Below are 24598 nucleotides of genomic sequence, written 5' to 3' on the forward strand. Positions count from 1 at the left end.
TTTGATGGACTGGTGTTTGTTTGATGGACTGGTGTTTGATGGTTCAGCTCTTGATGGACTGGTGTTTGATGGACTGGTGTTTGATGGTTCAGCTCTTGATTGACTGGTGTTTGATGGACTGGTGTTTGATGGACTGGTGTTTGATGGTTCAGCTCTTGATTGACTGGTGTTTGATGGACTGGTGTTTGATGGTTCAGCTCTTGATGGACTGGTGTTTGATGGACTGGTGTTTGATGGTTCAGCTCTTGATGGACTGGTGTTTGATGGACTGGTGTTTGATGGTTCAGCTCTTGATTGACTGGTGTTTGATGGACTGGTGTTTGATGGTTCAGCTCTTGATTGACTGGTGTTTGATGGTTCAGCTCTTGATGGACTGGTGTTTGTTTGATGGACTGGTGTTTGATGGTTCAGCTCTTGATGGACTGGTGTTTGATGGACTGGTGTTTGATGGTTCAGCTCTTGATTGACTGGTGTTTGATTGACTGGTGTTTGATGTTCAGCTCTTGATGGACTGGTGTTTGTTTGATGGACTGGTGTTTGATGGTTCAGCTCTTGATTGACTGGTGTTTGATGGACTGGTGTTTGATGGACTGGTGTTTGATGGTTTAGCTCTTGATTGACTGGTGTTTGATGGTTCAGCTCTTGATTGACTGGTGTTTGATGTTCAGCTCTTGATTGACTGGTGTTTGTTTGATGGACTGGTGTTTGATGTTCAGCTCTTGATTGACTGGTGTTTGATGGACTGGTGTTTGATGGTTCAGCTCTTGATTGACTGGTGTTTGATGGACTGGTGTTTGATGGTTCAGCTCTTGATTGACTGGTGTTTGATGGACTGGTGTTTGATGGTTCAGCTCTTGATTGACTGGTGTTTGATGGACTGGTGTTTGATGGTTCAGCTCTTGATTGACTGGTGTTTGATGGTTCAGCTCTTGATGGACTGGTGTTTGATGGACTGGTGTTTGATGGACTGGTGTTTGATGGACTGGTGTTTGATGGACTGGTGTTTGATGGTTTAGCTCTTGATTGACTGGTGTTTGATGGTTCAGCTCTTGATTGACTGGTGTTTGATGTTCAGCTCTTGATGGACTGGTGTTTGTTTGATTGACTGGTGTTTGATGTTCAGCTCTTGATGGACTGGTGTTTGTTTGATGGACTGGTGTTTGATGTTCAGCTCTTGATGGACTGGTGTTTGTTTGATTGACTGGTGTTTGATGTTCAGCTCTTGATGGACTGGTGTTTGTTTGATGGACTGGTGTTTGATGGTTCAGCTCTTGATTGACTGGTGTTTGATGGACTGGTGTTTGATGGTTCAGCTCTTGATTGACTGGTGTTTGATGTTCAGCTCTTGATTGACTGGTGTTTGATGGACTGGTGTTTGATGGTTCAGCTCTTGATTGACTGGTGTTTGATGTTCAGCTCTTGATGGACTGGTGTTTGTTTGATGGACTGGTGTTTGATGGTTCAGCTCTTGATGGACTGGTGTTTGATGGACTGGTGTTTGATGGTTTAGCTCTTGATTGACTGGTGTTTGATGGTTCAGCTCTTGATTGACTGGTGTTTGATGTTCAGCTCTTGATGGACTGGTGTTTGTTTGATTGACTGGTGTTTGATGTTCAGCTCTTGATGGACTGGTGTTTGTTTGATGGACTGGTGTTTGATGGTTCAGCTCTTGATTGACTGGTGTTTGATGGACTGGTGTTTGATGGACTGGTGTTTGATGGTTTAGCTCTTGATTGACTGGTGTTTGATGGTTCAGCTCTTGATTGACTGGTGTTTGATGTTCAGCTCTTGATGGACTGGTGTTTGATGGTTCAGCTCTTGATTGACTGGTGTTTGATGTTCAACTCTTGATGGACTGGTGTTTGTTTGATGGACTGGTGTTTGATGGTTCAGCTCTTGATTGACTGGTGTTTGATGGACTGGTGTTTGATGGTTCAGCTCTTGATTGACTGGTGTTTGATGGACTGGTGTTTGATGGTTCAGCTCTTGATTGACTGGTGTTTGATGGACTGGTGTTTGATGGACTGGTGTTTGATTGACTGGTGTTTTGACTGGTGTTTGATTGACTGGTGTTTTGACTGGTGTTTGATGGTTCAGCTCTTGATTGACTGGTGTTTTGACTGGTGTTTGATGGACTGGTGTTTGATGGACTGGTGTTTGATTGACTGGTGTTTGATGGTTCAGCTCTTGATTGACTGGTGTTTGATGGACTGGTGTTTGATGGACTGGTGTTTGATGGACTGGTGTTTGATGGACTGGTGTTTGATTGACTGGTGTTTTGACTGGTGTTTGATGGTTCAGCTTTTGATTGACTGGTGTTTGATGGACTGGTGTTTGATGGTTCAGCTCTTGATGGACTGGTGTTTGATGGACTGGTGTTTGATGGACTGGTGTTTGATGGACTGGTGTTTGATTGACTGGTGTTTGATGGACTGGTGTTTTGACTGGTGTTTGATGGTTCAGCTCTTGATTGACTGGTGTTTGTTTAATTGACTGGTGTTTGATGGACTGGTGTTTGCTGGTTCAACTCTTGATTGATGGACTGGTGTTTGATGGACTGGTGTTTGATGGACTGGTGTTTGATGGACTGGTGTTTGATGGACTGGTGTTTGATTGACTGGTGTTTGATGGACTGGTGTTTGCTGGTTCAACTCTTGATTGATGGACTGGTGTTTGATGGACTGGTGTTTGCTGGTTCAGCTCCTGATTGATTGACTGGTGTTTGATGGACTGGTGTTTGATGGACTGGTGTTTGATGGACTGGTGTTTGATGGACTGGTGTTTGATGGACTGGTGTTTGCTGGTTCAGCTCCTGATTGATGGACTGGTGTTTGATTGATTGGTGTTTGCTGGTTCAGCTCCTCCAGAGTTCCTGCAGTGGCCTCAGTCGGTGTCGAAGCCGGCGGGTTCGAGTGTCGTCTTCACCTGTCAGGCTCAAGGTGTTCCCGATCCGCACCTCATCTGGCTGAAGAACGGCAAGATTCTCACGCCTGGAGAAAACGTCAAACTCACCAACAACAACAGGTGAGCGCCAGCCTACAGCCGCTCGACAGCCTGACATATGGAATAATAGTGTTTTGTGAATGATGAAAAAAATGTTTTCATGTGTTTTGTTTGATACATCAGGCTTTTATGACTCATATGACTCATTTTATTCAGAGCAAAAATATGCAGTTTGATGCAGATGCTGATATTTATATGAAATTCTGACGCTTATAATGTAAATTGTTTAAAATAAAATGCATATAAATATCAATATCTGCCAATAATATTAGTCTTAGTAAGATAGTTGTAAAACATATAATATAATGGAATGCAGTACAATGATGATTGAGAGATGAACAAATAAACCTTCCTCAAAAGCCTGATGATCATATTTGATACTCATGATTTTTATAATAATAAATGATGATAATCAAGTAAAGCTGCTTCAGTCCAGCTGAAATATTACTAACAATATCAAAGTTATTCTTACGTTTCCTTGATAAAATCAGAGCAGATTTGACAGCAGAAAGACTCGTGAAGCTCGAGCTGAAGGAGGACGCTTGTACAATTAAACTAAAAGACTTTTACTTGATAAAAGAGTGAAAACGATCAATCAGAGACAGAAGGACTGCAGGAGATTGACAGGTTTATCAGATCATTTAGAGCCTCACAGGGATAAAGATGTCAATGAAACGAGTGTGTGTGTGTGTGTGTGTGTGTGTGTGTGTGTGTTTACCTGCAGTACTCTGGCTGTGACACGCATCACTGCTGAAGACGAGGCCATTTATCAGTGTATCGCGGAGAACAGTGCGGGAACCAACCAGGCCAGCGCTCGCCTCGCCGTCTCCCAGTCCGCCCAGTTCCCAGAAGCCCCTCAGGACCTGACGGCCACACCACTGTCCACCAGTTCCCTACGGATCCGCTGGCAGCAGCCGGAGCCACACGTCAGCGACGGCATCATCGGATACGTGCTGCATATACGCAAACTGGGCGGTGAGATGAGACACCAACCGAGAGCTGTGTTTATCAGAGGATCTAAACTGATGAATGATGTGTGTGTGTTTTTAGAGCCGGACAGCAGCGAGCTTCAGGAAGCCGTTAGCAAAGACACGTTTCAGCACGACTTCACAAACCTGGAAGCCTCCACCACCTTCTCTATCTACGTCAAAGCGTATTCGCCGCTGGGAGCCAGTCAGGAGTCGAGAAGCGTCATCGCCACCACACACGGGGCCGGTAAGAATTTACACACACACACACACACGACTGACAGATGATTCAACGCCATAATGGTGTGTGAGTGAGTGTATGCATGCGTGAGTAAGTGTATGCATGCATGCGTGAGTGAGTGAGTGTATGCATGCATGCGTGAGTGAGTGTATTCATGCGTGAGTGTGTGCATGCGTGAGTGAGTGCATGCGTGAGTGTGTGTATGCATGCATGCGTGAGTGAGAGTGTATGCATGCGTGAGTGTGAGTGTGTGTGTGTATGCATGCGTGAGTGTATGCATGCGTGAGTGTGTGTGTGTGTATGCATGCATGAGTGTATTTATGCGTGAGTGAGTGTATGCATGGGTTAGTGTATGCATGCGTGAGTGTGTGTGCATGCGTGAGTGTGTGCATGCGTGAGTGTGTGTGTGTGTGTATGGATGCGTGAGTGAGTGAGTGAGTATGCGTGAGTGAGTGTATGCAAGTGTGAGTGTGTGTGTGTGTGTGTGTGTGTGTGTATGCATGCGTGAGTGAGTGTATGCATGCGTGAGTGTGTGTGTGTGTGTGTGTGAGAGTGTATGCATGTGTGAGTGTGTATGCATGCGTGAGTGAGTGAGTGTATGCATGCATGCGTGAGTGAATGTATGCATGCGTGAGTGAGTGTATGTGTGAGTGAGTGCGTGTATGAGTGATTGTATGCAAGCATGCATGAGTGAGTGAGTGCATGCATGTGTGAGTGCGTGTGTGAGTGTGTATGCATGTGTGAGTGAGTATGCATGTGTGAGTGAATGCATGCGTGAGTGTGTGTATGCATGCAAGAGCGTATGTATACGTGAGTGAGTGTATGCGTGAGTGAGTGCATGCGTGAGTGTATGCATGCGTGAGTGAGTGTGCATGCGTGTGAGTGAGTGTATGCGTGTGTGAGTGAGTGTATGCGTGTGTGAGTGAGTGTATGCGTGCGTGAGTGTATGCAAGCGTGAGTGAGTGCATGCGTGAGTGAGTGAGTGTATGCATGCGTGAGTGAGTGAGTGTATGCATGCGTGAGTGAGTGAGTGTATGCATGCGTGAGTGAGTGAGTGTATGCATGCGTGAGTGAGTGAGTGTATGCATGCGTGAGTGAGTGTATGCATGCGTGAGTGAGTGAGTGTATGCATGCGTGAGTGAGTGTATGCATGCGTGAGTGAGTGAGTGTATGCATGCGTGAGTGAGTGTATGCATGCGTGAGTGAGTGAGTGTATGCATGCGTGAGTGAGTATGCGTTCTGTGAACTGTGTTTGGCGACATAGGGCCTTCAAGTCAGAAAACAAAAGAACCGCTGTACTATAGTATTTACTCAGTTTACCCTGCTACTTGTCCAAAGCACTATGGTAATACTTGTTCTGCACACTTACTAATCGCATGCACTAATTCCGTTAACTCTGTCTCTCAGTTCCCACAATGCCGAGTTTCTTCACGAAGGTTCTGAACAGCACAGCGATGCAGGTGTTCTGGGATCTGCCTGTTAAAGCAGGTCGTGTGGAGGGATATAAACTGTCTCATCGAATGCTGCCGCAACAAGAGTTTGGACATGAGGAGCGTTTTCCTGCACAGATAAACACACACACCATCTCTAACCTGGGTCAGTGCACACACATACACACACTCACTCACGCTCCTCTCATGCATGCATACACACGTACGCATGCATAGACTCACTCACGCATGCATACACACTCTCAAGCATACACACTCACTCACGCATGCATACACACACTGACGCATGCATGCACACACACTCACACATACACACTCACTCACGCACTGACGCATGCATGCACACACTCACGCATGCATACACACACACTGACACATAATCATGCATACACACTCACTCACATACTCACCCATGCATACACACACTCATGCACGCACACACTCAGGCATGCATACACACTGACGCATGCATACACACTCATGCACACACTCACTCGCGCATGCACACACACACTCATGCACCCACGCATGCACGCACTCATGCATGCACATGCATACGCACACACTCTCACGCATGCATACATACGCACACTCACTCATGCATGCATACACACACACACTCACTTACACATGCATACACACACTCACTCACGCATGCATACACACTCGCACACACTCACGCATGCATACACACTCGCACACACTCACGCATGCATACACACACTCACTCACGCATGCACAAGAGCAGCAGTGTCTCACCATCAGTGTGTGTTTGTGTGTTGCAGAAGCCGCAGCTGTGTATGAGATCCAGCTCGTTGCCTTTAATGGGAATGGTGACAGCATCGGCAACAAGCGACTTGTCTCATTGGCTGAGACTGAAAAGAGCGAGAAAAATGCAGCAGGTGATGCTTCATATTCAGGGTTTGAAATTAACGTCAAATATGGGTAAAATCATCCACAAACAATGAAAGTAACTTAATTCAGAATTGGATTACATACTGGGTATTTGCATTTTAAATATTTTAAATGTAAGCTGTGACTGATCATCTGGTAATTTCTGATATATTAACCTTTGGCTAGTAGAAGTTCTGAAGTGTAAATCTTAACCTCTTGCAGTGTGACGTCACACACACTAGATGGAGGCAGAGCGTCAGTGTGCACATGTTCACAGTCGCTCACAGTCAGTGTCTATGGCAGGGAAAGGCAACTGGCGGCCCGCGGGCCAAAACTGGCCCGCCAGCAATATTTTCTGGCCCGCCGGATTATTTTGGAAGTCCTAAATGCTGCACAAAACTCTTCCACTACTTGAGAAAAGCCGTAGTCACGCGGCGGTGAAACGCCCATATGGGAATCATGCGGCGCGTTCACACCGCTGTTTGGTACTGAAACCATTGTCAGTCAACAACATTCTTTTTTTGCAAGGATGTTTGAAATTGTTTGGCAGAAAATAGTCTACTTCATTTGTCAGTAGGGCAATATGATTTTCGTTTATGTTGCTTAGAAATTTGAGTGATAGGCTTTGTCCTATTTAATTTATGTTATTTATATTTCATGTTTTTTTTCTGTGGCATTTTTTTTTTCTCTGCTGACAGTAGCCTACAATGTTAAAATAGCCTAATATTTATATTGACACGAACACAATTTTTGTATAGCATTTATAATTATTATAGGCTACTTAATCTCATTCTTTCCGTTAGAGACATTTGAATGTGAGATTCTGGAAACGAGATTAAATTTTCCGGAAATAAAGCGGGTGAACACAGAGTGTATTTTAAGCGGTTGCTGAATAGAACCTTGTGGGAGCGGGACAAAAAAAAAAAAAAAACAGTCCCGCGCAGACCTCCTTAAACCTTAGGTGTGTATGCGTGTGTCCCGAATAAATAATAATAAAATAAAGGAATAAAGTCGGACTGTAAGCGAATGAGGCATGATTGCTATTTTCATACCTTTATTAAAATGGCTGTGATCTGTTACCACAATAGTACTTGATCTGTTTAAAATGATTTCTTTGATATATAACTAAAGTAGTTAAATTAAAAATTAAAAATCAAAATTAAAATTTGTCTAATCCAGTAATTCATTTTTTCTATTTTTGATCTGAGCACAATCAGAAAATCAGAAAACCCGTCGTTATTCGTTTTTTCATTTTAGTTCAGAAAATACATTTTTCATCTTTTTATTTTTGGTTTTAATTTGAAAAAAAAAAAAACGATTGAACGAATGATCCACGGACGGTGACGGACCCATCATATTCCGCGATTATAGGCCTATGAGAGTATTTAATTTGTATCCATAGGCCTAACTCTGTGTAGCTGGCCCGCCATCTACTGGCTAAAAAAAATATTGGCCCGTGGCCAAAGTTACTTGCTGACCCCTGGTCTATGGAATGCCAAATATGTAGTAATAATGATAATAATAATAATAAATGCATACATACATACATAAATATATGAATAAAATACATAAATAAATATACAATGAAATGTAAAAAAATTAAAAAATAAATTGAGTATTTATATACTTTTATTTTCGTATTTATGTGTAATTGTATTTTTTTCCCCCATTTTTTCATTTGATGTATTTATTTTCACATTTGTTTATGTATATATGTATTTATGTCTACATTTGCTTTGGCATTCCATAAGTGTCATACTCATCAGTGCACTTCTCCTCAGAACTACAGGAGATGTGTGCACCGCTCATACTGTTTCTGCATAATTTTATGAAATCTTCCTGTAATTAAAACCAGACGATCTACTGCATTTTCATAATAGAAAAACATTTTAGATAAAAATTAAAATACTCTTAGCATTATAGTTAATAATCTAGCATTTTAAAAATAATCATGATCTAGTAGATAAATAGCATTTTAGAATAAGAAATACTGCTTTTGAAACAATATGTTTTGTGAAATAAACTTAACCTATAAGTTTTTAACAGTCCAACAACAACAGAACACACTGTAAACTGACTACTGTATCCCACAATGCAAAGCGCATTTCTAGTGTGTTTGACCAAACTGAGACATTTTTACAGATAATTGGTTTTAAAATGTAAAACGAGATGACTGAACGTGACTCGCTAAAGGAAATATGCGACATAATGCAGCCACTGATGTTACGTGCTTGTGTTTTTGAAATGTTTATAATTCTGCATGCTATTTTTATAAAAGCGTAGCCGGCAGATGATGTGTACTGTACAGCTGAAGGTGTGTGTGTGTGTGTGTGTGTGTGTGTGTGTTGTCAGCAGGACAGAGTCTCTGTAACTGTCGTCAGGATAGCGAGAGCTCCATGACAGGACTCGTGATCGGGATCCACATCGGCATGGCCTGCATTATATTCTGCGCTCTCTTCCTGATGTTCGGATACCGGCACAGGTGCGTCCGGGTCTTATCCCGTCACACACTCACAACCAGTGTTGGGTGTAACTCATTACAAGTAACTTGAGTTATGTAATCAGATTACTTTATCAAGTAACTAGTAAAGTAACGCATTACTTTTTCAATTTACAACAAAATACCTGTTACTTTTTCAAATAAGTAACGCTAGTTACTTTTTCACATTTATTAGCTGACAGCTCTCCTCTCTCCTGTTCATATGAACATGCATTTACTCATCTCACTTGCACAAAAACATACAGTATTCCTCAAAATGAATAAAAACAGTAAAATGCAATCTCAGAATTTTCCGCAAAACTTTATAATTGACTATATATTAAATTACACAAATGAAGACTTCAGGTGCAAAAGCCTCCAAGTCCGTCTAACGTTTTTCTTTAATATCAACATTTTTATCGGGCTCCTGCGTACAGGTTTCTACCTAAGTACCGACATTTCTGAATGGGCTGAGGCTGGGATTTAGTGAGTTTGAAGTGAAAGTATTTGATGAACGTATACTATGTGCGGAGAGCATTCACTCAATATTATTATCTCATTTTTGACATAGGTGGCTTTTAGAGGCTTTTGCATCTGAGGTCTTCAAATATACTTTATGTATTTAATCTCACTTTATTAACCAATGTCTTTGCTGCTGACCTTCAATGATATAATTCAGCCATACTAATAAGCAAAAATGACTTTAGGTTAGATTTAGAAATAAGCGTTGAACTTCCTTCTCCTGTATCCTATTGTTCTTTAATCCAGAACAGCAGCAGCTGAAATGTTTGTTTGAGTGGCGCCCTCTACTGTACTCTACCTCTACTGTACAATACTGTACTGTACTCTACTCCACTCCACTGTACTGTACTATACTGTACTCTACCTCTACTGTACTGTACTCTACCTCTACTGTACAATACTGTACTCTACTCCACTGTACAATATTGTACTGTACTCCACTGTTCTGTACTCTACCTCTACTGTACTCTACCTCTACTGTACAGGAGTAAACATGCATTTCCTTCAGCCTGAGGATTAGATTATGAAGATTATTCATTTAACTTTTGGTGTGAAAGGGCCTTAACATTTGCCAAAAATAGAACTTTTTTTGTTGTTGTTGTTGTTTGTTGTTATTAAAAAACAAAAAAGCAAGCCCAGCCCATGTGAGAAAAAGTTACGCAAAAGTAATATAACGCATTACTTTTCATAAAAAGTAACCAAGTAACGCAATTAGTTACTTTTTGGGGGAGTAATGCAATATTGTAATGCATTACTTTTAAAAGTTACTTTCCGCAACACTGCACACAGCTGAGATTTTCTGCCACAGTGTTCTGACTCTGTGTTTATTACTGTGAGCAGCTTCACTGTAATAAACAGGAGAATAACAGAATCACTGATGAAACTTCATCAAATATGAGACAGACTTAGAGTCAGGAGTGAAGCAGCTCTACAGAAGAAGAGAGAGTCACTGTTCAGATCAAGTTCTGTTCTCTGATAGTGTCAGTGCAGTCAGATCAATAATATCACTGGATATGAAGTGTCTCTTAAACTGTTGTGTTTGAGATGTTCTGGTAATGAGTGCTGGTTGTGTGTGTGTGTGTGTGTGTGTGTGTGTGTGTGTGTGTAGTTTCTTCTGTCAGAAAGGTTCTCCGGGTAACTGGAGTCTGTCAGGAGGTCAAGCCGCTGCTAAAGACGCCACCATCCGCACGACTGACGCCATTGAGCTCATGCCACAGGTAAACACATCACAATAATCAACACAGGTTATGGAGATTAATTACAGCATGTGTGTGTACAGTAAATGACACACATGACAGACTTCTGTTGTTCTTATATAAAGCTAGTGACTACACAAACTGTTAACAGTTATTCATTCAGCAGATCCAAAGCCCCGTACAAATGACAACTGTACTAACCTAAACTAACAAACCTAAGCTGAAAGAACAGTTTTATTATAGAGTAAAAACATTTTAGAATAAAACACACAAACACACTCATATGTCATTAAATCTCATATGTAATGAACTCTGGTGTTCCTCAGGCTGGTGTAGAGCGTCAGGCAGCGGTTCCTCAGTGTCGGGTGATGATCGAACCACAACCTCTCCGCCCGGCAGACACTGGCATTAGCACTGGCACCGGAACTGGAACCAGTACTGTAACTGGCACTGGTACTGGCACCAGAACTGGAACTGGAACCAGCACTGGAACTGGCACTGGTACTGGCACCAGAACTGGCACTGGTACTGGCACCAGAACTGGTACCGGAATTGGCACTGGAACTGGAACAGGCACTGGCACTGGCACTGGCACTGGCACTGGCACTGGCATCGGAACTGGTACCGGAACCAGCACTGGCACTGGCACTGGATGAAGTACCCCCCCTCCCCCCCTTCAGCTGCACAGTGACCAAGTCTCTCTCACCAAAGCCTTACACAACTGAACTCAGTCACACACAACATCCGTTTAGTGCCTCTGATGACGAACGACACACAGCATCTGTTCCAAACCCTAGTGAGCTTCATAGGCAGCATCATGACCATCACAACCATCATAACCATCACAACCATCATAACCATCACAACCATCATAAGAGACCGATTAGGAGTTAGACATCCATCTTTTATAGGCATAAATACACCATACACATACAGTGGGTAAAACAGTCCACTTTTAATTCACTTTCACTATATTTTCCTTTATAGTCCACACTCCCTCGACTTTGTGCTTTCTAGGATTGCAGTAGAGAAACACGAAAATTGTGGGTTTGATTCCCAGGGAATGCATGAACTGATAAAGAATATAGCTTGAATGCAGTGGATAAATGAATGTAAAGGAGACACACACACACACGTGACGCTGCTTTATAACCCTGTAAACGAGGAGCTTTAATGACAGCTCATGATGTTCAGTGTGGGATTGGAACAGAACCGTCTGTCGACTTAAACCACATCAGAGCTCCGTTTAAACTCTCATTCCAAATATTAGGAAGAGGAAACAAACCTCAAACTTAGTTAATGTCACTAACGTGACGCGTCTACTAGAATAACAAATTGAACTTTATCCTGTTAAACCAAAAATGTGTGTTCTGTGTGACTGAACAGATGAATAGTTAGTGTGTGGATGTAATGAGTGTGTGTGTCGTGTGATTGCTCATTAATTATTCGCCACATTAGCCTGTGTGCAGCTGAAGACTCCACCCACTCCCCTAAGCCCCTCCCACTCCATCCAAAGAGCCTGGGAAAACAGCCTACCTCAAACACGGGCGTCTTCAAACGGGTCCTCCTCGGGCCCGAGCCGATGCCAGTGAGAGTTTGACCTCTGCCGGAACTGTTGATGTTTTACGAGACTCTTTCTCAGATTTGTGTGTTGAAGCGGCAGAAGAAGCTTCTGTGAAAGTTGAGGGACGTCCAAAGATCTTCTGCTTCTCTTTCCTTTCTACACAGTGATCCACAAACACTGTTTCCTCTTAGTCGTGTTGGTCTGAGCATTGAAGCCCGTTTCCGACACACATGAAAAAACAGTCATGCTTTGGTAAATCATAATTATGACATAAAAAGGCAAAAATTTTAGATGAGTAAAAATATTACATACTAACTCATAAATATGAGATTAAAAAGTTTAAATTGAGATTAAAAAGCAACCTTTTTCTCACAGTTTCAAGTTTTTACATTATAATTGACTTACTGTCAAAAGTTTGACTTCTCATAATTATTTAGTATGTAATAATTCCAACTTTTAATACAATTCAATTAACATACTAAGTCATTGTTCTTTTTAATGCCATAGTTTTTGTCAGAATTAAAATTGGTATATGACATAACTTTTTATCTCATAATTCCAAAATGTAGTAGTCATAATTATGAGCTAAAAAGTCATAATTAATAATAATAATAATTAATAATTAGTATGTCATAATTTTGACATCTCATAATTCTGGGTTTTTTATTATCATAATTATGATTTAGTGTCATAAATTCAACTTTTTATATGAGATAAAGTTTTTAGCCTATAATTGACTTAGTATGTCATAGTTTTGACTTTTTATCTTATAATTATTAATTAGTATGTCATAATTTTGACTTTTTATCTTGAGATTTTATCTCATAATTATGACTTAATATGTCATGATTTTGCTTTTTAATTATAATATACCAAAGCATGACTTTTTGATATGGGCTTCCATAACTGATGATGATTAAACCAGAAAACTGACCATTAACCAAAGCCAAACGCTCCGGACACTGACGTCACTCATTAGCTCAAGCTCAGAACCTGATGATGATTACCTCAAAGACACAGATTCTATTCTAGAAATTATAACTAATAATGACTAGCAGATATCGAATATATTTTCATATGTTGAAACCAGAAAATAAGATCTGCTTCTTTCTTAATAATGTTGAAGCTGAACTTGCCAAATAACGGTTAGTGATCGTGTTTATGAGACCAAATACCTCGGTTCTTCCTCTAAAGCACATGAACAAACCCCAAACCAGCTTGATAAGAGTGTGTGTGTGTGTGTGTGTGTGTGTGTGTGTGTGTGTGTGTGTGTGTTAACTAACCGGTTTACCACACATGTGAACTGCTCTTCACTGTTCGAATAGTTACCAAAATAACACTTTCTAGATTCACATGAAAAGTCTTTAACCCTTTAGGCCTCTGATTCTTGTTGTCTAGAACAAACGCAATGAAACCAAAATGTAAAAACTAAAATAAAGCAACAAGATTAGAAACCGAGGCCAAATTTAAGATGAAACTTCTGTTCTCTTGTAGAACTTTCCTTTGATTCATTTTCCCACGATGAAAAGTTATTTTTCTGCTTGATTTGGGAAATATTGCCAAAATAGATGTACGATTGTTCTTTAATGTTATTCTTATATTCATATTGTCACTGTTCTTTTGATTACATTAAGTCTTTTTTAAATTTGATTTCTTCTCTCTTTATGTAGAATTTAAAAAGAAAATGTTAGAAATTTGAGAGTTAAAAGTGAGTAGATTGTTGATTGCAAAGAAAAATTCCTAATTTTTATAAGGATCACCAGCGCGAAAATACATTTACAGTCATTCCAGATGTGATTTTTACGGAAGCTCGTTTCCCCATGGAATAAAAAAAGAAAAGCGAATTGCGACTAATTCTGAATATTTTTTGCAATTGTGAATTATAAACTCAGAATTGCAAGAAAAAAGGTCAGAATTGTGAGATAAAAAGTCGCAATTAGCTTTTTTTTTCTGTTATTATTCCCTGCCGGAAATGATCTTCCATAGATTTAAGCGTTATTGTTAAAGAAAAGGCCTCAGACTCTGAAATGTCGCTGGTCGATCTCTGTTTGCTGCTTTAGGATCTAATGAACCCTTATATATTCTGGATGTTGAAATGTTTATATGTGATGGATTGCTCAACATGTCTAAGGTTTAGGATGAATTGTTTAGTTGAGTAGATGCTGATTTTGAATGCTTGTACCAATGAGAGAAGTGATGCTTTAACCTCCCGGATTGTTCTTTTCCCTTCGGCTATTTGTCAGAACCAAACGCTCCTGTAGCTTTAACCTGTTGTGACTCTGAAACTCACGAGTCGACTGCAAGAAAACCCGTCAGATCTAATACTGTACGGCACAGAAGTCATTGTGAGTTTCTCAGCTGACGTCTCTTCTGTTTCTCTTCCTTCGGTCGGTTGTAATGAACCTCTTTGCCAAATAAAACAGCGTTAAGTAGAACGTTACGTGTTACATGTTTCATTATTTCTGTTCAGAATTGCATGCAATTTATTATTTGCACTATTTCTCCAGTATGAATACTGAGTAAAGTTGTATCCTACAATCTAAATGCACATGACCTTCTATTTCTAATAGACAACTGAACCAGAAGTAATATAAACCACAATCTCTTTAACTCGTATTGATATTCTGAGCTCACCAAATTAAACATTTGATTTATTATTAATTGAAAATTCCCTCAAATCTCCCTTGTTTCCACATTTTAAAACCATTGTGTGAAAGGGATGAATGAGGAAGACCACAATAAAGAGAATTTCAATAGTAGTGAAATCCTGAAAATACATAAATGTTTTAAGTTTAGAAATAATTTGCAATTGATAAAAACTATTCTTAACAACAACATTTATTTAAAGTCCCCCTGTAGTCAATATTTTTATCCCTTATAACTCATCTTTGATCAGCAAAATGACATATTTAAGCATTTTTTCCATTTTTTCCTAAGCAAAATTTCTTCATGGCTTAAAATATCTCAGAAACACCAGCGATTTCAAAGCGTGTTTTTGAGACTGTCTTTGGTTCACTGCAGTTTTAAGGAGAAAATACTCAGCAATGGTGTCAACTTATGAATTTACACATGGTTTGTCTTAAAGGATATTAAAAACACCATATAGACATATAAAGTTTAAACAACATTAAAAGCTGGATTTTCACCACAGGGGGACTTTAAGTCCACCAAGAATTCTTACCTGAGATGAAATTGAAGGGAAATTATTACCGAGCTCATTGACATCACCTCTTAATTTCAGGGAGACAAAGAAAAATTAAAAATTCCTAATAATACTCCCAAGCAGAAGCATATACAAGTTAAAAAGAAGCGGGCCCACTATACAGGGTGGGCCATTTATATGGATACACCGTAATAACATGGGATGACTGGTGTGCTGGAGATCTCATGAACGGGTTAGAAAATGGCTAGAGAAGATTGTTAGAGAAGCTTTTTTTTTCTTCTTCATAAAATCACATTGGGTATTAATTATGACTTTTTTTAATCTAATAATTCTGTTTATTATTTAATTTAATTTTTAAAATAAATTTTATTATATCATAATTATGAATTAGTGTCATAATTTCTCATTGTTAGCTCATAATTATGAATTAGTATGTCATTTTTGACCTCAAAATTCTGATTTTTTATATCATAATTATGAATGTCATAATTCTGTAGAGCTCATGTTCGCTTCACAAATTTTATCTCATAATTTCAACTCTTGCTCTCATAATTATGTATTAGCATGTCATCATTTTTACTCAATTCAGATTTTTATATCATGATTATGAATTAGTGTCATAATTTCACATTTTTATCTCATAATTATAAGATTAAACTTATCTCATTAGTGTCATAATTTTGACTTTTTTTCTCATAATTATGACTCATAATTCTGTAGAGCTCATGTTTGCTTCACAAATTTTATCTCATAATTTTGACTTTTTATCTCAATAATTATGAATTAGTATGTCATAATTTTGACTCCTCTCATAATTCAGTTTTTTTTATATCATAATTATGAATTAGTGTCATAATTTCACATTTTGATCTCATAATTGAGATAAAGCTTTTATCTCATAATTATGACTTAGTATGTCATAATTTTGACTTTTTATGTCATAGTTTTGACTCTTTATCTCATAATTATGACTGCCATAATTCTGTATAGCTCATGTTCATCCCACACTAAATATAGAAACTGCATCTGTTGACGGAGGGCGAAGATGTTCCTGCAGGCATTAGTCCTGAGAAGCTCCAGTGTTTCCGACAGCCTGTCACATCAGCTAACCAGATTTACTGTCTTGTCATTTAAAATTTATTTTAAAATGTATTTATGATGCACAGTTCAGAAGATCTGTGTTTCTGTGGAGCTTCACTCGCTGTCATTAATGGGGATCTCTTTAGCAGATATTGAGTCTCTCAGGAACGTTCATTTCATGTTTTTACCCAGAATCAAACAAAAAAGATAATTATATTTAGTGTAAAGAAAATTAAGACTTTTTTGCATTGTTTTCATGAAAATTAAGCACATAATACTAATTTATGTAATACAACAAAAACTCATTCTCATTGTAATGTGAAAAAATACATCATGTTGAATTTGCTGCATTGCCTTTAGTTCATGTTTGTTTAATTGCAATCCTTCAAGGCTGATTGTGGAGGGGAGGGATCCAATCACACAAGCTGGTAAATGGGGTTCCTCAGGGTTCAGTTCCTGGACCTTTCTTCTTCTCCATGTACACCACCTTTCAACCAGATGATCCAACCAGATCTGCACGAACCTCAAGCTGTCGGCATGGATGATTAGAACATTACCTACTCCTCTTCCCAGCCACTCGGGTCAGTACAGCACCAGTTTACCATCCAGATAAGTTAATCAACGATAATTCCATCGAGTTCAGCCAGGAATCTTGTGATAATCCTTCATGATCAGCTGACCTTTAAAGATCACATTGCAAAAACAAACCATGCAGTTTTTCACTGCACAACATTAGGACGCTCAGGCCTTTCCTAACAGAGCATGCTGGTCATTTCTAGCATGGACTATTGCAATGCTCTTCTGGCTAGACTTCCAACATGTACAATTAAACCTCTACAAATGATCCAGAATGCAGTGGCACGTTACACACCTCTGTTTATCTCTCTGCACCGGCTTCGAGATTCAAAGTCACTTTGGATAAAGCATCTACTAAAGGAATAAATGTAATGTGTCTATGGGAAGAGCATAGAAGTGGAGCAAGCAGATGTGAAAATGTGCAGGTCATCAGCATAACAAGGGGTGACAAATAAATATTAAAAAAGAAGAGGTCCCAGAACGGAGCCTTGAGGGACACCTTGAGAGTGAGTGGAGGATTTGAGGTTAAGAACAGCAATGAAGAATCGCCTATCAGTGAGATAGGATGCAAACCAAGGAAGAGCACTACCATGATGTATAGACCAGAGAAACTATGTGATGAGAATCAGATACAGTGCCAGAAGCTGCATAATGAGACAGGACAAGGTCATTGGTCATTTTTAGATCGGAAACCAGATTGATGGGGATCAAGAAGATCCTGGTGATGCACATTACATTTGAGCTGAAATGTCATGAAAATGCAATCTTAATATTCCTTAAAAACAAGAACCTCCGTTTTCCTTGTTATATAAAACCTATGATTTCATTATTTTTTTATCTGGATATGAAATTTGACCTTTGCACGTGTTTTTATGGTTTGAGTTCTGCAGTTCAGGCCAAAATATCAGACAGAAAGTGATGAATGAATAATTAAAGCAGCACCAGTGTGTCAGTGACCAGTGCAGTTCGACCCATGGATGAGTCCAGTGTTCTGCCAGTGTTGCCATGGAAACGGGTCGTCCCTTATCACATGACCTTGTCTCTGACTGCAGACCTCATGCATAATTCAGCACTTTAAATGGATCTTACTCCAAAAACTGCTTCACACTCAACTATCTATCTATCTATCTATCTATCTATCTATCTATCTATCTATAAGTATATCTATCTATCCATCTATCTATCTATCTATCTATCTATCTATCTATCTATCTATCTATCTATCAGTCCGACTATCTATCTATCTATCTATCTATCTATCTATCTATCTATCTATCTATCTATCTATCAGTCCGACTATCTATCTATCTATCTATCTATCTATCTATCTATCTATCTATCTATCTATCTATCTATCTATCTGTATATCTATCTATCTATCTGTCTATCTATCTATCTATCTATCTATCTATCTGTCTATCTATCTATCTATCTGTATATCTATCTATCTATCTATCTATCTATCTATCTATCTATCTATCTATCTATCTATCTGTATATCTATCTATCTATCTATCTGTATATCTATCTGTATATCTATCTATCTATCTGTATATCTATCTATCTATCTATCTGTATATCTATCTGTATATCTATCTGTATATCTATCTATCTATCTGTATATCTATCTGTATATCTATCTATCTATCTATCTGTATATCTATCTATCTATCTGTATATCTATCTATCTATCTATCTGTATATCTATCTGTATATCTATCTGTATATCTATCTGTATATCTATCTATCTATCTGTATATCTATCTATCTATCTATCTGTATATCTATCTGTATATCTATCTGTATATCTATCTATCTATCTGTATATCTATCTGTATATCTATCTATCTATCTGTATATCTATCTATCTATCTATCTGTATATCTATCTGTATATCTATCTGTATATCTATCTGTATATCTATCTGTATATCTATCTATCTATCTGTATATCTATCTATCTATCTATCTGTATATCTATCTGTATATCTATCTGTATATCTATCTATCTATCTGTATATCTATCTGTATATCTATCTATCTATCTATCTGTATATCTATCTGTATATCTATCTATCTATCTATCTATCTATCTATCTGTATATCTATCTATCTATCTGTCTATCTATCTATCTATCTATCTGTCTATCTATCTATCTATCTGTATATCTATCTATCTATCTATCTATCTGTATATCTATCTATCTATCTATCTATCTATCTATCTATCTATCTATCTATCTATCTGTATATCTATCTATCTATCTATCTGTATATCTATCTGTATATCTATCTGTATATCTATCTATCTATCTATCTATCTATCTATCTATCTATCTATCTATCTATCTATCTATCTATCTATCTATCTATCTATCTATCTATCTATCTATCTATCTGTCTATCTATCTATCTATCTATCTGTATATCTATCTATCTATCTATCTATCTATCTATCTGTATATCTATCTGTATATCTATCTATCTATCTATCTATCTATCTATCTATCTATCTATCTGTATATCTATCTATCTATCTATCTATCTATCTATCTATCTATCTATCTATCTATCTATCTATCTATCTATCTATCTATCTGTCTGTATATCTATCTATCTATCTATCTATCTATCTATCTATCTATCTATCTATCTATCTATCTATCTATCTATCTATCTATCTATCTATCTATCTATCTATCTATCTGTCTATCTATCTATCAAGTGATTGGCTCAGAGAATGTAGTCCGGAAAGGAGGCTCCATTAGTTAAGATGGCAGCATGTGAGTATGAATATATGAGTTTGAAATGGTAAAAACACACATGAAATAGCCCAGGTTTCTTTTTACGCACTCATCACATTCAAACCAATTTCCAAACCCAGCTGGAATACGGCAGACTTCAATGTTGAAAAAATACTGAAATAACGTTTAATGCTAAATGGTTGGGGGGAAAAACAAGTTAACAAAATCAACGGCAATTCCACCTTGATCCATGATGTTGACCTTGACTGAACATGAATAAACTTCCCAGGAGGCTTTGCATTATTCAGATCTGAAGAACTGCACTGGCTCTCTCAGGATCTCAGAAAGCTCTTAGTGTCAGTCCCTTTAACCACTCAATCCATCACACATGACTCTCCTGAGGATCTCTCAGGAACTCCACACTAAACCTGTCCCTAAATCTGTTACCTTTAAGTCATAACTTTATGAGAAATTACACAGACAGAAAGATGAATTCCTTCCTCTGTGTTTCTGTCTGGGTTTCCAGAACAAATATCGAAACATTCTTAAATCAAGATACATTTACTGGAGAAGAAAAATGGCATGACATAAGAAATCTTTCTTTTTAAGAAATTTTAAGAAAAATCTACTTGTTTTCCCTTTGAATTCATTTTATTTTTTTGACACCACTGACAGATATTTGTTCTTGTTTTTGGCATAAATGCATTCTTATTAAATAAGACTTCTTATCAAGTAATGTTGCTTCTTCTCCAGTAAATGTATCTTGAGTTAAGAATGTTTAGATATTTGAGCTGGAAAACCAGACAGAAACACTGAGAATGAGAGTCTGAGTGGCGTTTCTGCAAAGTGGATCTATACGCCAGTCAAGATTTATATATTCTGAATAGAGTTTTACTGCAAACAATAATTCCAGTCACACTGTATGCAAACATACACAGATCAACAGTCTGAAGGTGTTCGACACGTTTCAGCACGTCCAGCTGACTCTTTAATAACAAACCCACGCTGTGAAATCTGTGAAGTTATTCTAAAACTGCAAATCTGCTCTGAGCTCTTTTCATTACAGCTCTTTATGAAACATGCGGCGCTGAGTCAGAGTGTGAAGGCCGACGCGTCTGATAAACACACTCCATCGCAGTCGTTAGAGTCAACATTTGATTCATTCTAAAGGTTTAATCGGTGCACATGAATTTTTTTATAACTCATCCGTTTAAATTATATTAAGGCTTAAAGTTGTGCATAATTAAGGGCGTGGCCACTTGAGTGACAGGTGGATTTCCGCTGATGTCACTACTAGCCGTTTGTCTGCTGTGTGTTAGCGTCACGTCACCTCAGCTAATCCGCCTCGCTGCACATTTTCGTTTATCCGGGAGTGACGCGGCCAAGATGGCGACGGCCGGCTCCGCCCACTTTCGGCTTCAGAAATGCCCTTCAGAAACACTACGGCTGACGTCACACACACTACGCTCAGATTTATTTACAGTCTACGATCAATTGACCGTTCGCAAAGACCCGCCCCCTTTAGTTACTGTTGCTATGTCCGACAAGCCACACCGCCCTCACACACTGAAACACACATCGCGGAACAAAGTGGACACAGACCAGGTGACTTTTGATATGAAACAAGGTCTCAATTTTTAAATTTGGTCATTTAAAAAAATATATATTTAAACAATAATAAATACCGTTTTGATGCTCTTTAATGTGTCTGACAGATCGCTGTAGAGCCTCAGTTAAAGCGGCTGTAGAGCTAATGCTAGAGACTGCTTCGTCGGACAAATATGGCGGATTCGGTGGATGGTGGATTACGATTGGTCAGATCTCCTGTCAATCAAACTCCCTGCGAAGGAGGCCCCCCCCCCCGGTGTGGGCGTGACCTAAATGCGCTCTGTCTCTATAGCAAACCACAACCATCCAATCAGATTCCCAAAAGACAAAATCAAGCCCCTCCCACATTTGTTCTTGTTCCAGAAGCGTTTCACTCGGATGTACGACACAATAGAGAAGAAAAGAGCAGCACAACTTCATATCAAGATATAGTTACGTGGGCTTGTGCGGGTCGGTCTCGTGTCGGGCCGAGAGCCGGTGGTCCAGAGAGCGTGGCGAGTGTGTGTGTGTGCGTGTGCGGCAGCAGCGGGCGAGGTCTGCGCGGAAGGAGGGTGTGTACAGGCCGTAGATCACCGGGTCGCAGCAGGTGTTCAGGTTCCCGAACACGAAGAGCAGGTGATGGATGGACTCGGGCGTGACCTTCAGCATCTCCGGCTGGAACCAGTACCAGATGCCCAGCAGGTAGTAGGGCGTCCAGCACACCACGAACGACACCACGATGATCACCGTCATCTTCAGCGTCTTCATCCTGGCCTTCGGGATCATGTCTGTGCCGCTGCGCCGGAGAGACTCTCCCGCTGAGGACACACACACACACACACATCAGAGCGGAGAGACTTGCCCGCTGAGGACACACACACACATCAGTGATCAAAATCATATTTCATGTGTGACAGGAATGAAAACATTTGACTTTTTTGAGCTACATAAATATGACTTATGTCTATTTAGATTGAGTGTGTGTGAGAGTGTGTGTGTGAGAGTGTGTGTGTGTGTGTGTGTGTGTGTGTGTGTGTGTGTGTGTGTGTGTGTGTGTGTGTGTGTGAAAACGAGGCAGTGAGGGATAGAATTACAGATCATGGTGCTCGCAACACTGAGGTCAAGGGTTTGATTCCCAGAGAATGCATGAACCTTCAGTCTTCTCCTGTCTCTGAGCCTGTAACAACATCAGGCACACTCCTAATAAACACCTGACCTTGTTGGCGCCCTTGGCAGGAATCAAGTGAGCGAAGCTCTCGCGCTTCAGAGGGAGGAAAACAGCAGCTGTGCTGATATTACAGTAATCCACTACTGTAGTCATGTGACCGCTTTATTGGGCCCCTAATGAAGCCGCTAAACCTGAGAGGGGCATTATGGGTATTACTAATGTATTTCTGTCTTTATGACGATGAGCTGAATTATTGAACTGTTTTTCTTGCACGTCAGTGTCATTGAGTCACATGGGAGAGACTCATGCTTTGTTTCTCTAAATGTTTCTGTCATAATTTTGTCTATAAATTTCAACTTTTTATTTCATAATTATGACTTAGTATGTCATAATTTTGGTGTTTTGTCATGACAAATGAGCGGGCCGGAGCACGTTAAGGGGTTTCAGTGTCGTGTTAGCGGCCCCTGAGTTAATATCTAATGATCTTTACAACGGAAGTGAATCAATCTAACTTTAGCTGGACAATAACTTTATTCTAGATCTGCTGTAAAGCCTAAACAATATCTATTACTTTAATTTCCTATTATGATGGATGGATGGACTGATGGATTGAGTGATTAATTGATGGACTGATGGATTGATTGATTGATTGATTGATTGATTGATTGATTGATTGAGTGAGTGATTGATGGATGGATGGATGGATGGATTGATTGATTGATGGGCCGAGTCTCTGCACCTTGGCTCTTGTGCAGCTGCCGGTTGATCTCGATGAGGATGCAGGTGTAGCAGCAGCTCATGACCAGCAGGGGAATCACGTACAGCGTGACGAAGTGGAACATGTTGTAGGCCGTCTCCTGCCAGCGCTCCTGGAAGCTGCCGTGTGTCACACACTGAGTGAAGTCCTCGCTCTCTACTCTCACTGTCCGGAAGATGAACAGCTGCAAGAGGAAGAGTGTGTGAGTGAGTGAGAGTGAGTGAGAGAGTGTGAGTGAGTGTGAGTGAGTGAGAGAGTGTGAGTGAGTGTGAGTGAGTGTGAGTGAGTGAGAGAGTGTGAGTGAGTGTGAGTGAGTGAGAGAGTGTGAGTGAGTGAGAGAGTGTGAGTGAGTGAGAGAGTGTGAGTGAGTGAGTGAGTGAGTGTGTGTGTGAGTGTGTGAGTGAGTGTGTGAGTGAGTGTGTGTGTGTTTGTGTCTGTGTGTGTGTGTGTGTGTGTGTGTGTGTGTGAGACCTGTGGTGACGCGATCAGCGCGCTGAGGCTCCAGGCCGTCACTAGCATCCTCCTGTTCCTGCGGTGCGCGTTGAGCGAGTCGAGCGGGCGCAGGATGGCCTGGTGTCGGTCCACACTGATGACCACGAGCACGAAGGCTGAGGTTTGCATGGCGAACAGCTTCAGGAAACACATGATCTTACACACGCCGTCGCCCGCGAGCCACTGCACCGTCACGTTCCACACCACGTCCAGCGGCATCACCACGAAGGTCATCAAGAGGTCGGCCACTGCCAGGCTGAGGATGAGGGGTCGAAGGTGAGACGCCAGACGCCGGCCGCGACACACACTGATGAAGAGCGCTAGGTTACTGAGCGCGGCGAAGACGAAGAGGATCATGGTCGCCGCCACTCGAGCCTGAGCCGCGGGAGTGAAGGAGGGAGGCGTCCAGGCCAGCTGAGACGAGTTAGACGAGTTACCAGACATCATCATCGTCATCGCCACACGCTGAACGACACCTGAGGAAAACAACATCTGGATGAGGTCAGACTGCACTCAATACACTGATTATAATACACACACACACTCACACACATGTTTGTTTTGCTAAACTTGTGAGGACATTCCATAGGTGTAATGGTTTTTAAATTTGTACACTAACCCGACCCCTAAACCTACCCATCACACACACACACACACACACACACACTAGCCCGACACCTAAACCTACCCATCACACACACACACACACACACA

The 24598-nt window shown here is 40.0% G+C and overlaps 2 protein-coding genes across 2 annotated transcripts in view; one reads left to right on the top strand and one right to left on the bottom strand.

The window, feature by feature from the left end:
- Window positions 1–12455, top strand: part of LOC311066635 (immunoglobulin superfamily DCC subclass member 3) — an 18521-nt gene extending 6066 nt beyond the window's left edge. The window contains exons 7-14 of the mRNA XM_084087916.1: window positions 2859–3024; window positions 3728–3978; window positions 4054–4218; window positions 5620–5808; window positions 6449–6565; window positions 8910–9039; window positions 10667–10775; window positions 11081–12455. Coding sequence (XP_083944042.1) covers window positions 2859–3024; window positions 3728–3978; window positions 4054–4218; window positions 5620–5808; window positions 6449–6565; window positions 8910–9039; window positions 10667–10775; window positions 11081–11410 — 1457 coding nt within the window. The 3' untranslated portion in view covers window positions 11411–12455. The remainder of the gene's footprint in view (window positions 1–2858; window positions 3025–3727; window positions 3979–4053; window positions 4219–5619; window positions 5809–6448; window positions 6566–8909; window positions 9040–10666; window positions 10776–11080) is intronic.
- Window positions 12456–20541: 8086 nt separating this feature from the next.
- On the bottom strand, window positions 20542–24354 carry gnrhr3 (gonadotropin releasing hormone receptor 3). Its single transcript, XM_084089255.1, has 3 exons — window positions 23864–24354; window positions 23375–23576; window positions 20542–22285 (listed from the first exon to the last, which is right to left on the bottom strand). Exons 1-3 carry the CDS (start codon window positions 24338–24340, stop codon window positions 21921–21923), a joined length of 1044 nt encoding a protein of 347 aa, XP_083945381.1. The 5' UTR covers window positions 24341–24354; the 3' UTR covers window positions 20542–21920.
- Between the last annotated feature and the right edge of the window lie 244 nt (window positions 24355–24598).

Source organism: Abramis brama, assembly GCF_963993115.1.
Source record: "Abramis brama genome assembly, chromosome: 17".
Lineage (NCBI taxonomy): Eukaryota > Metazoa > Chordata > Actinopteri > Cypriniformes > Leuciscidae > Abramis > Abramis brama.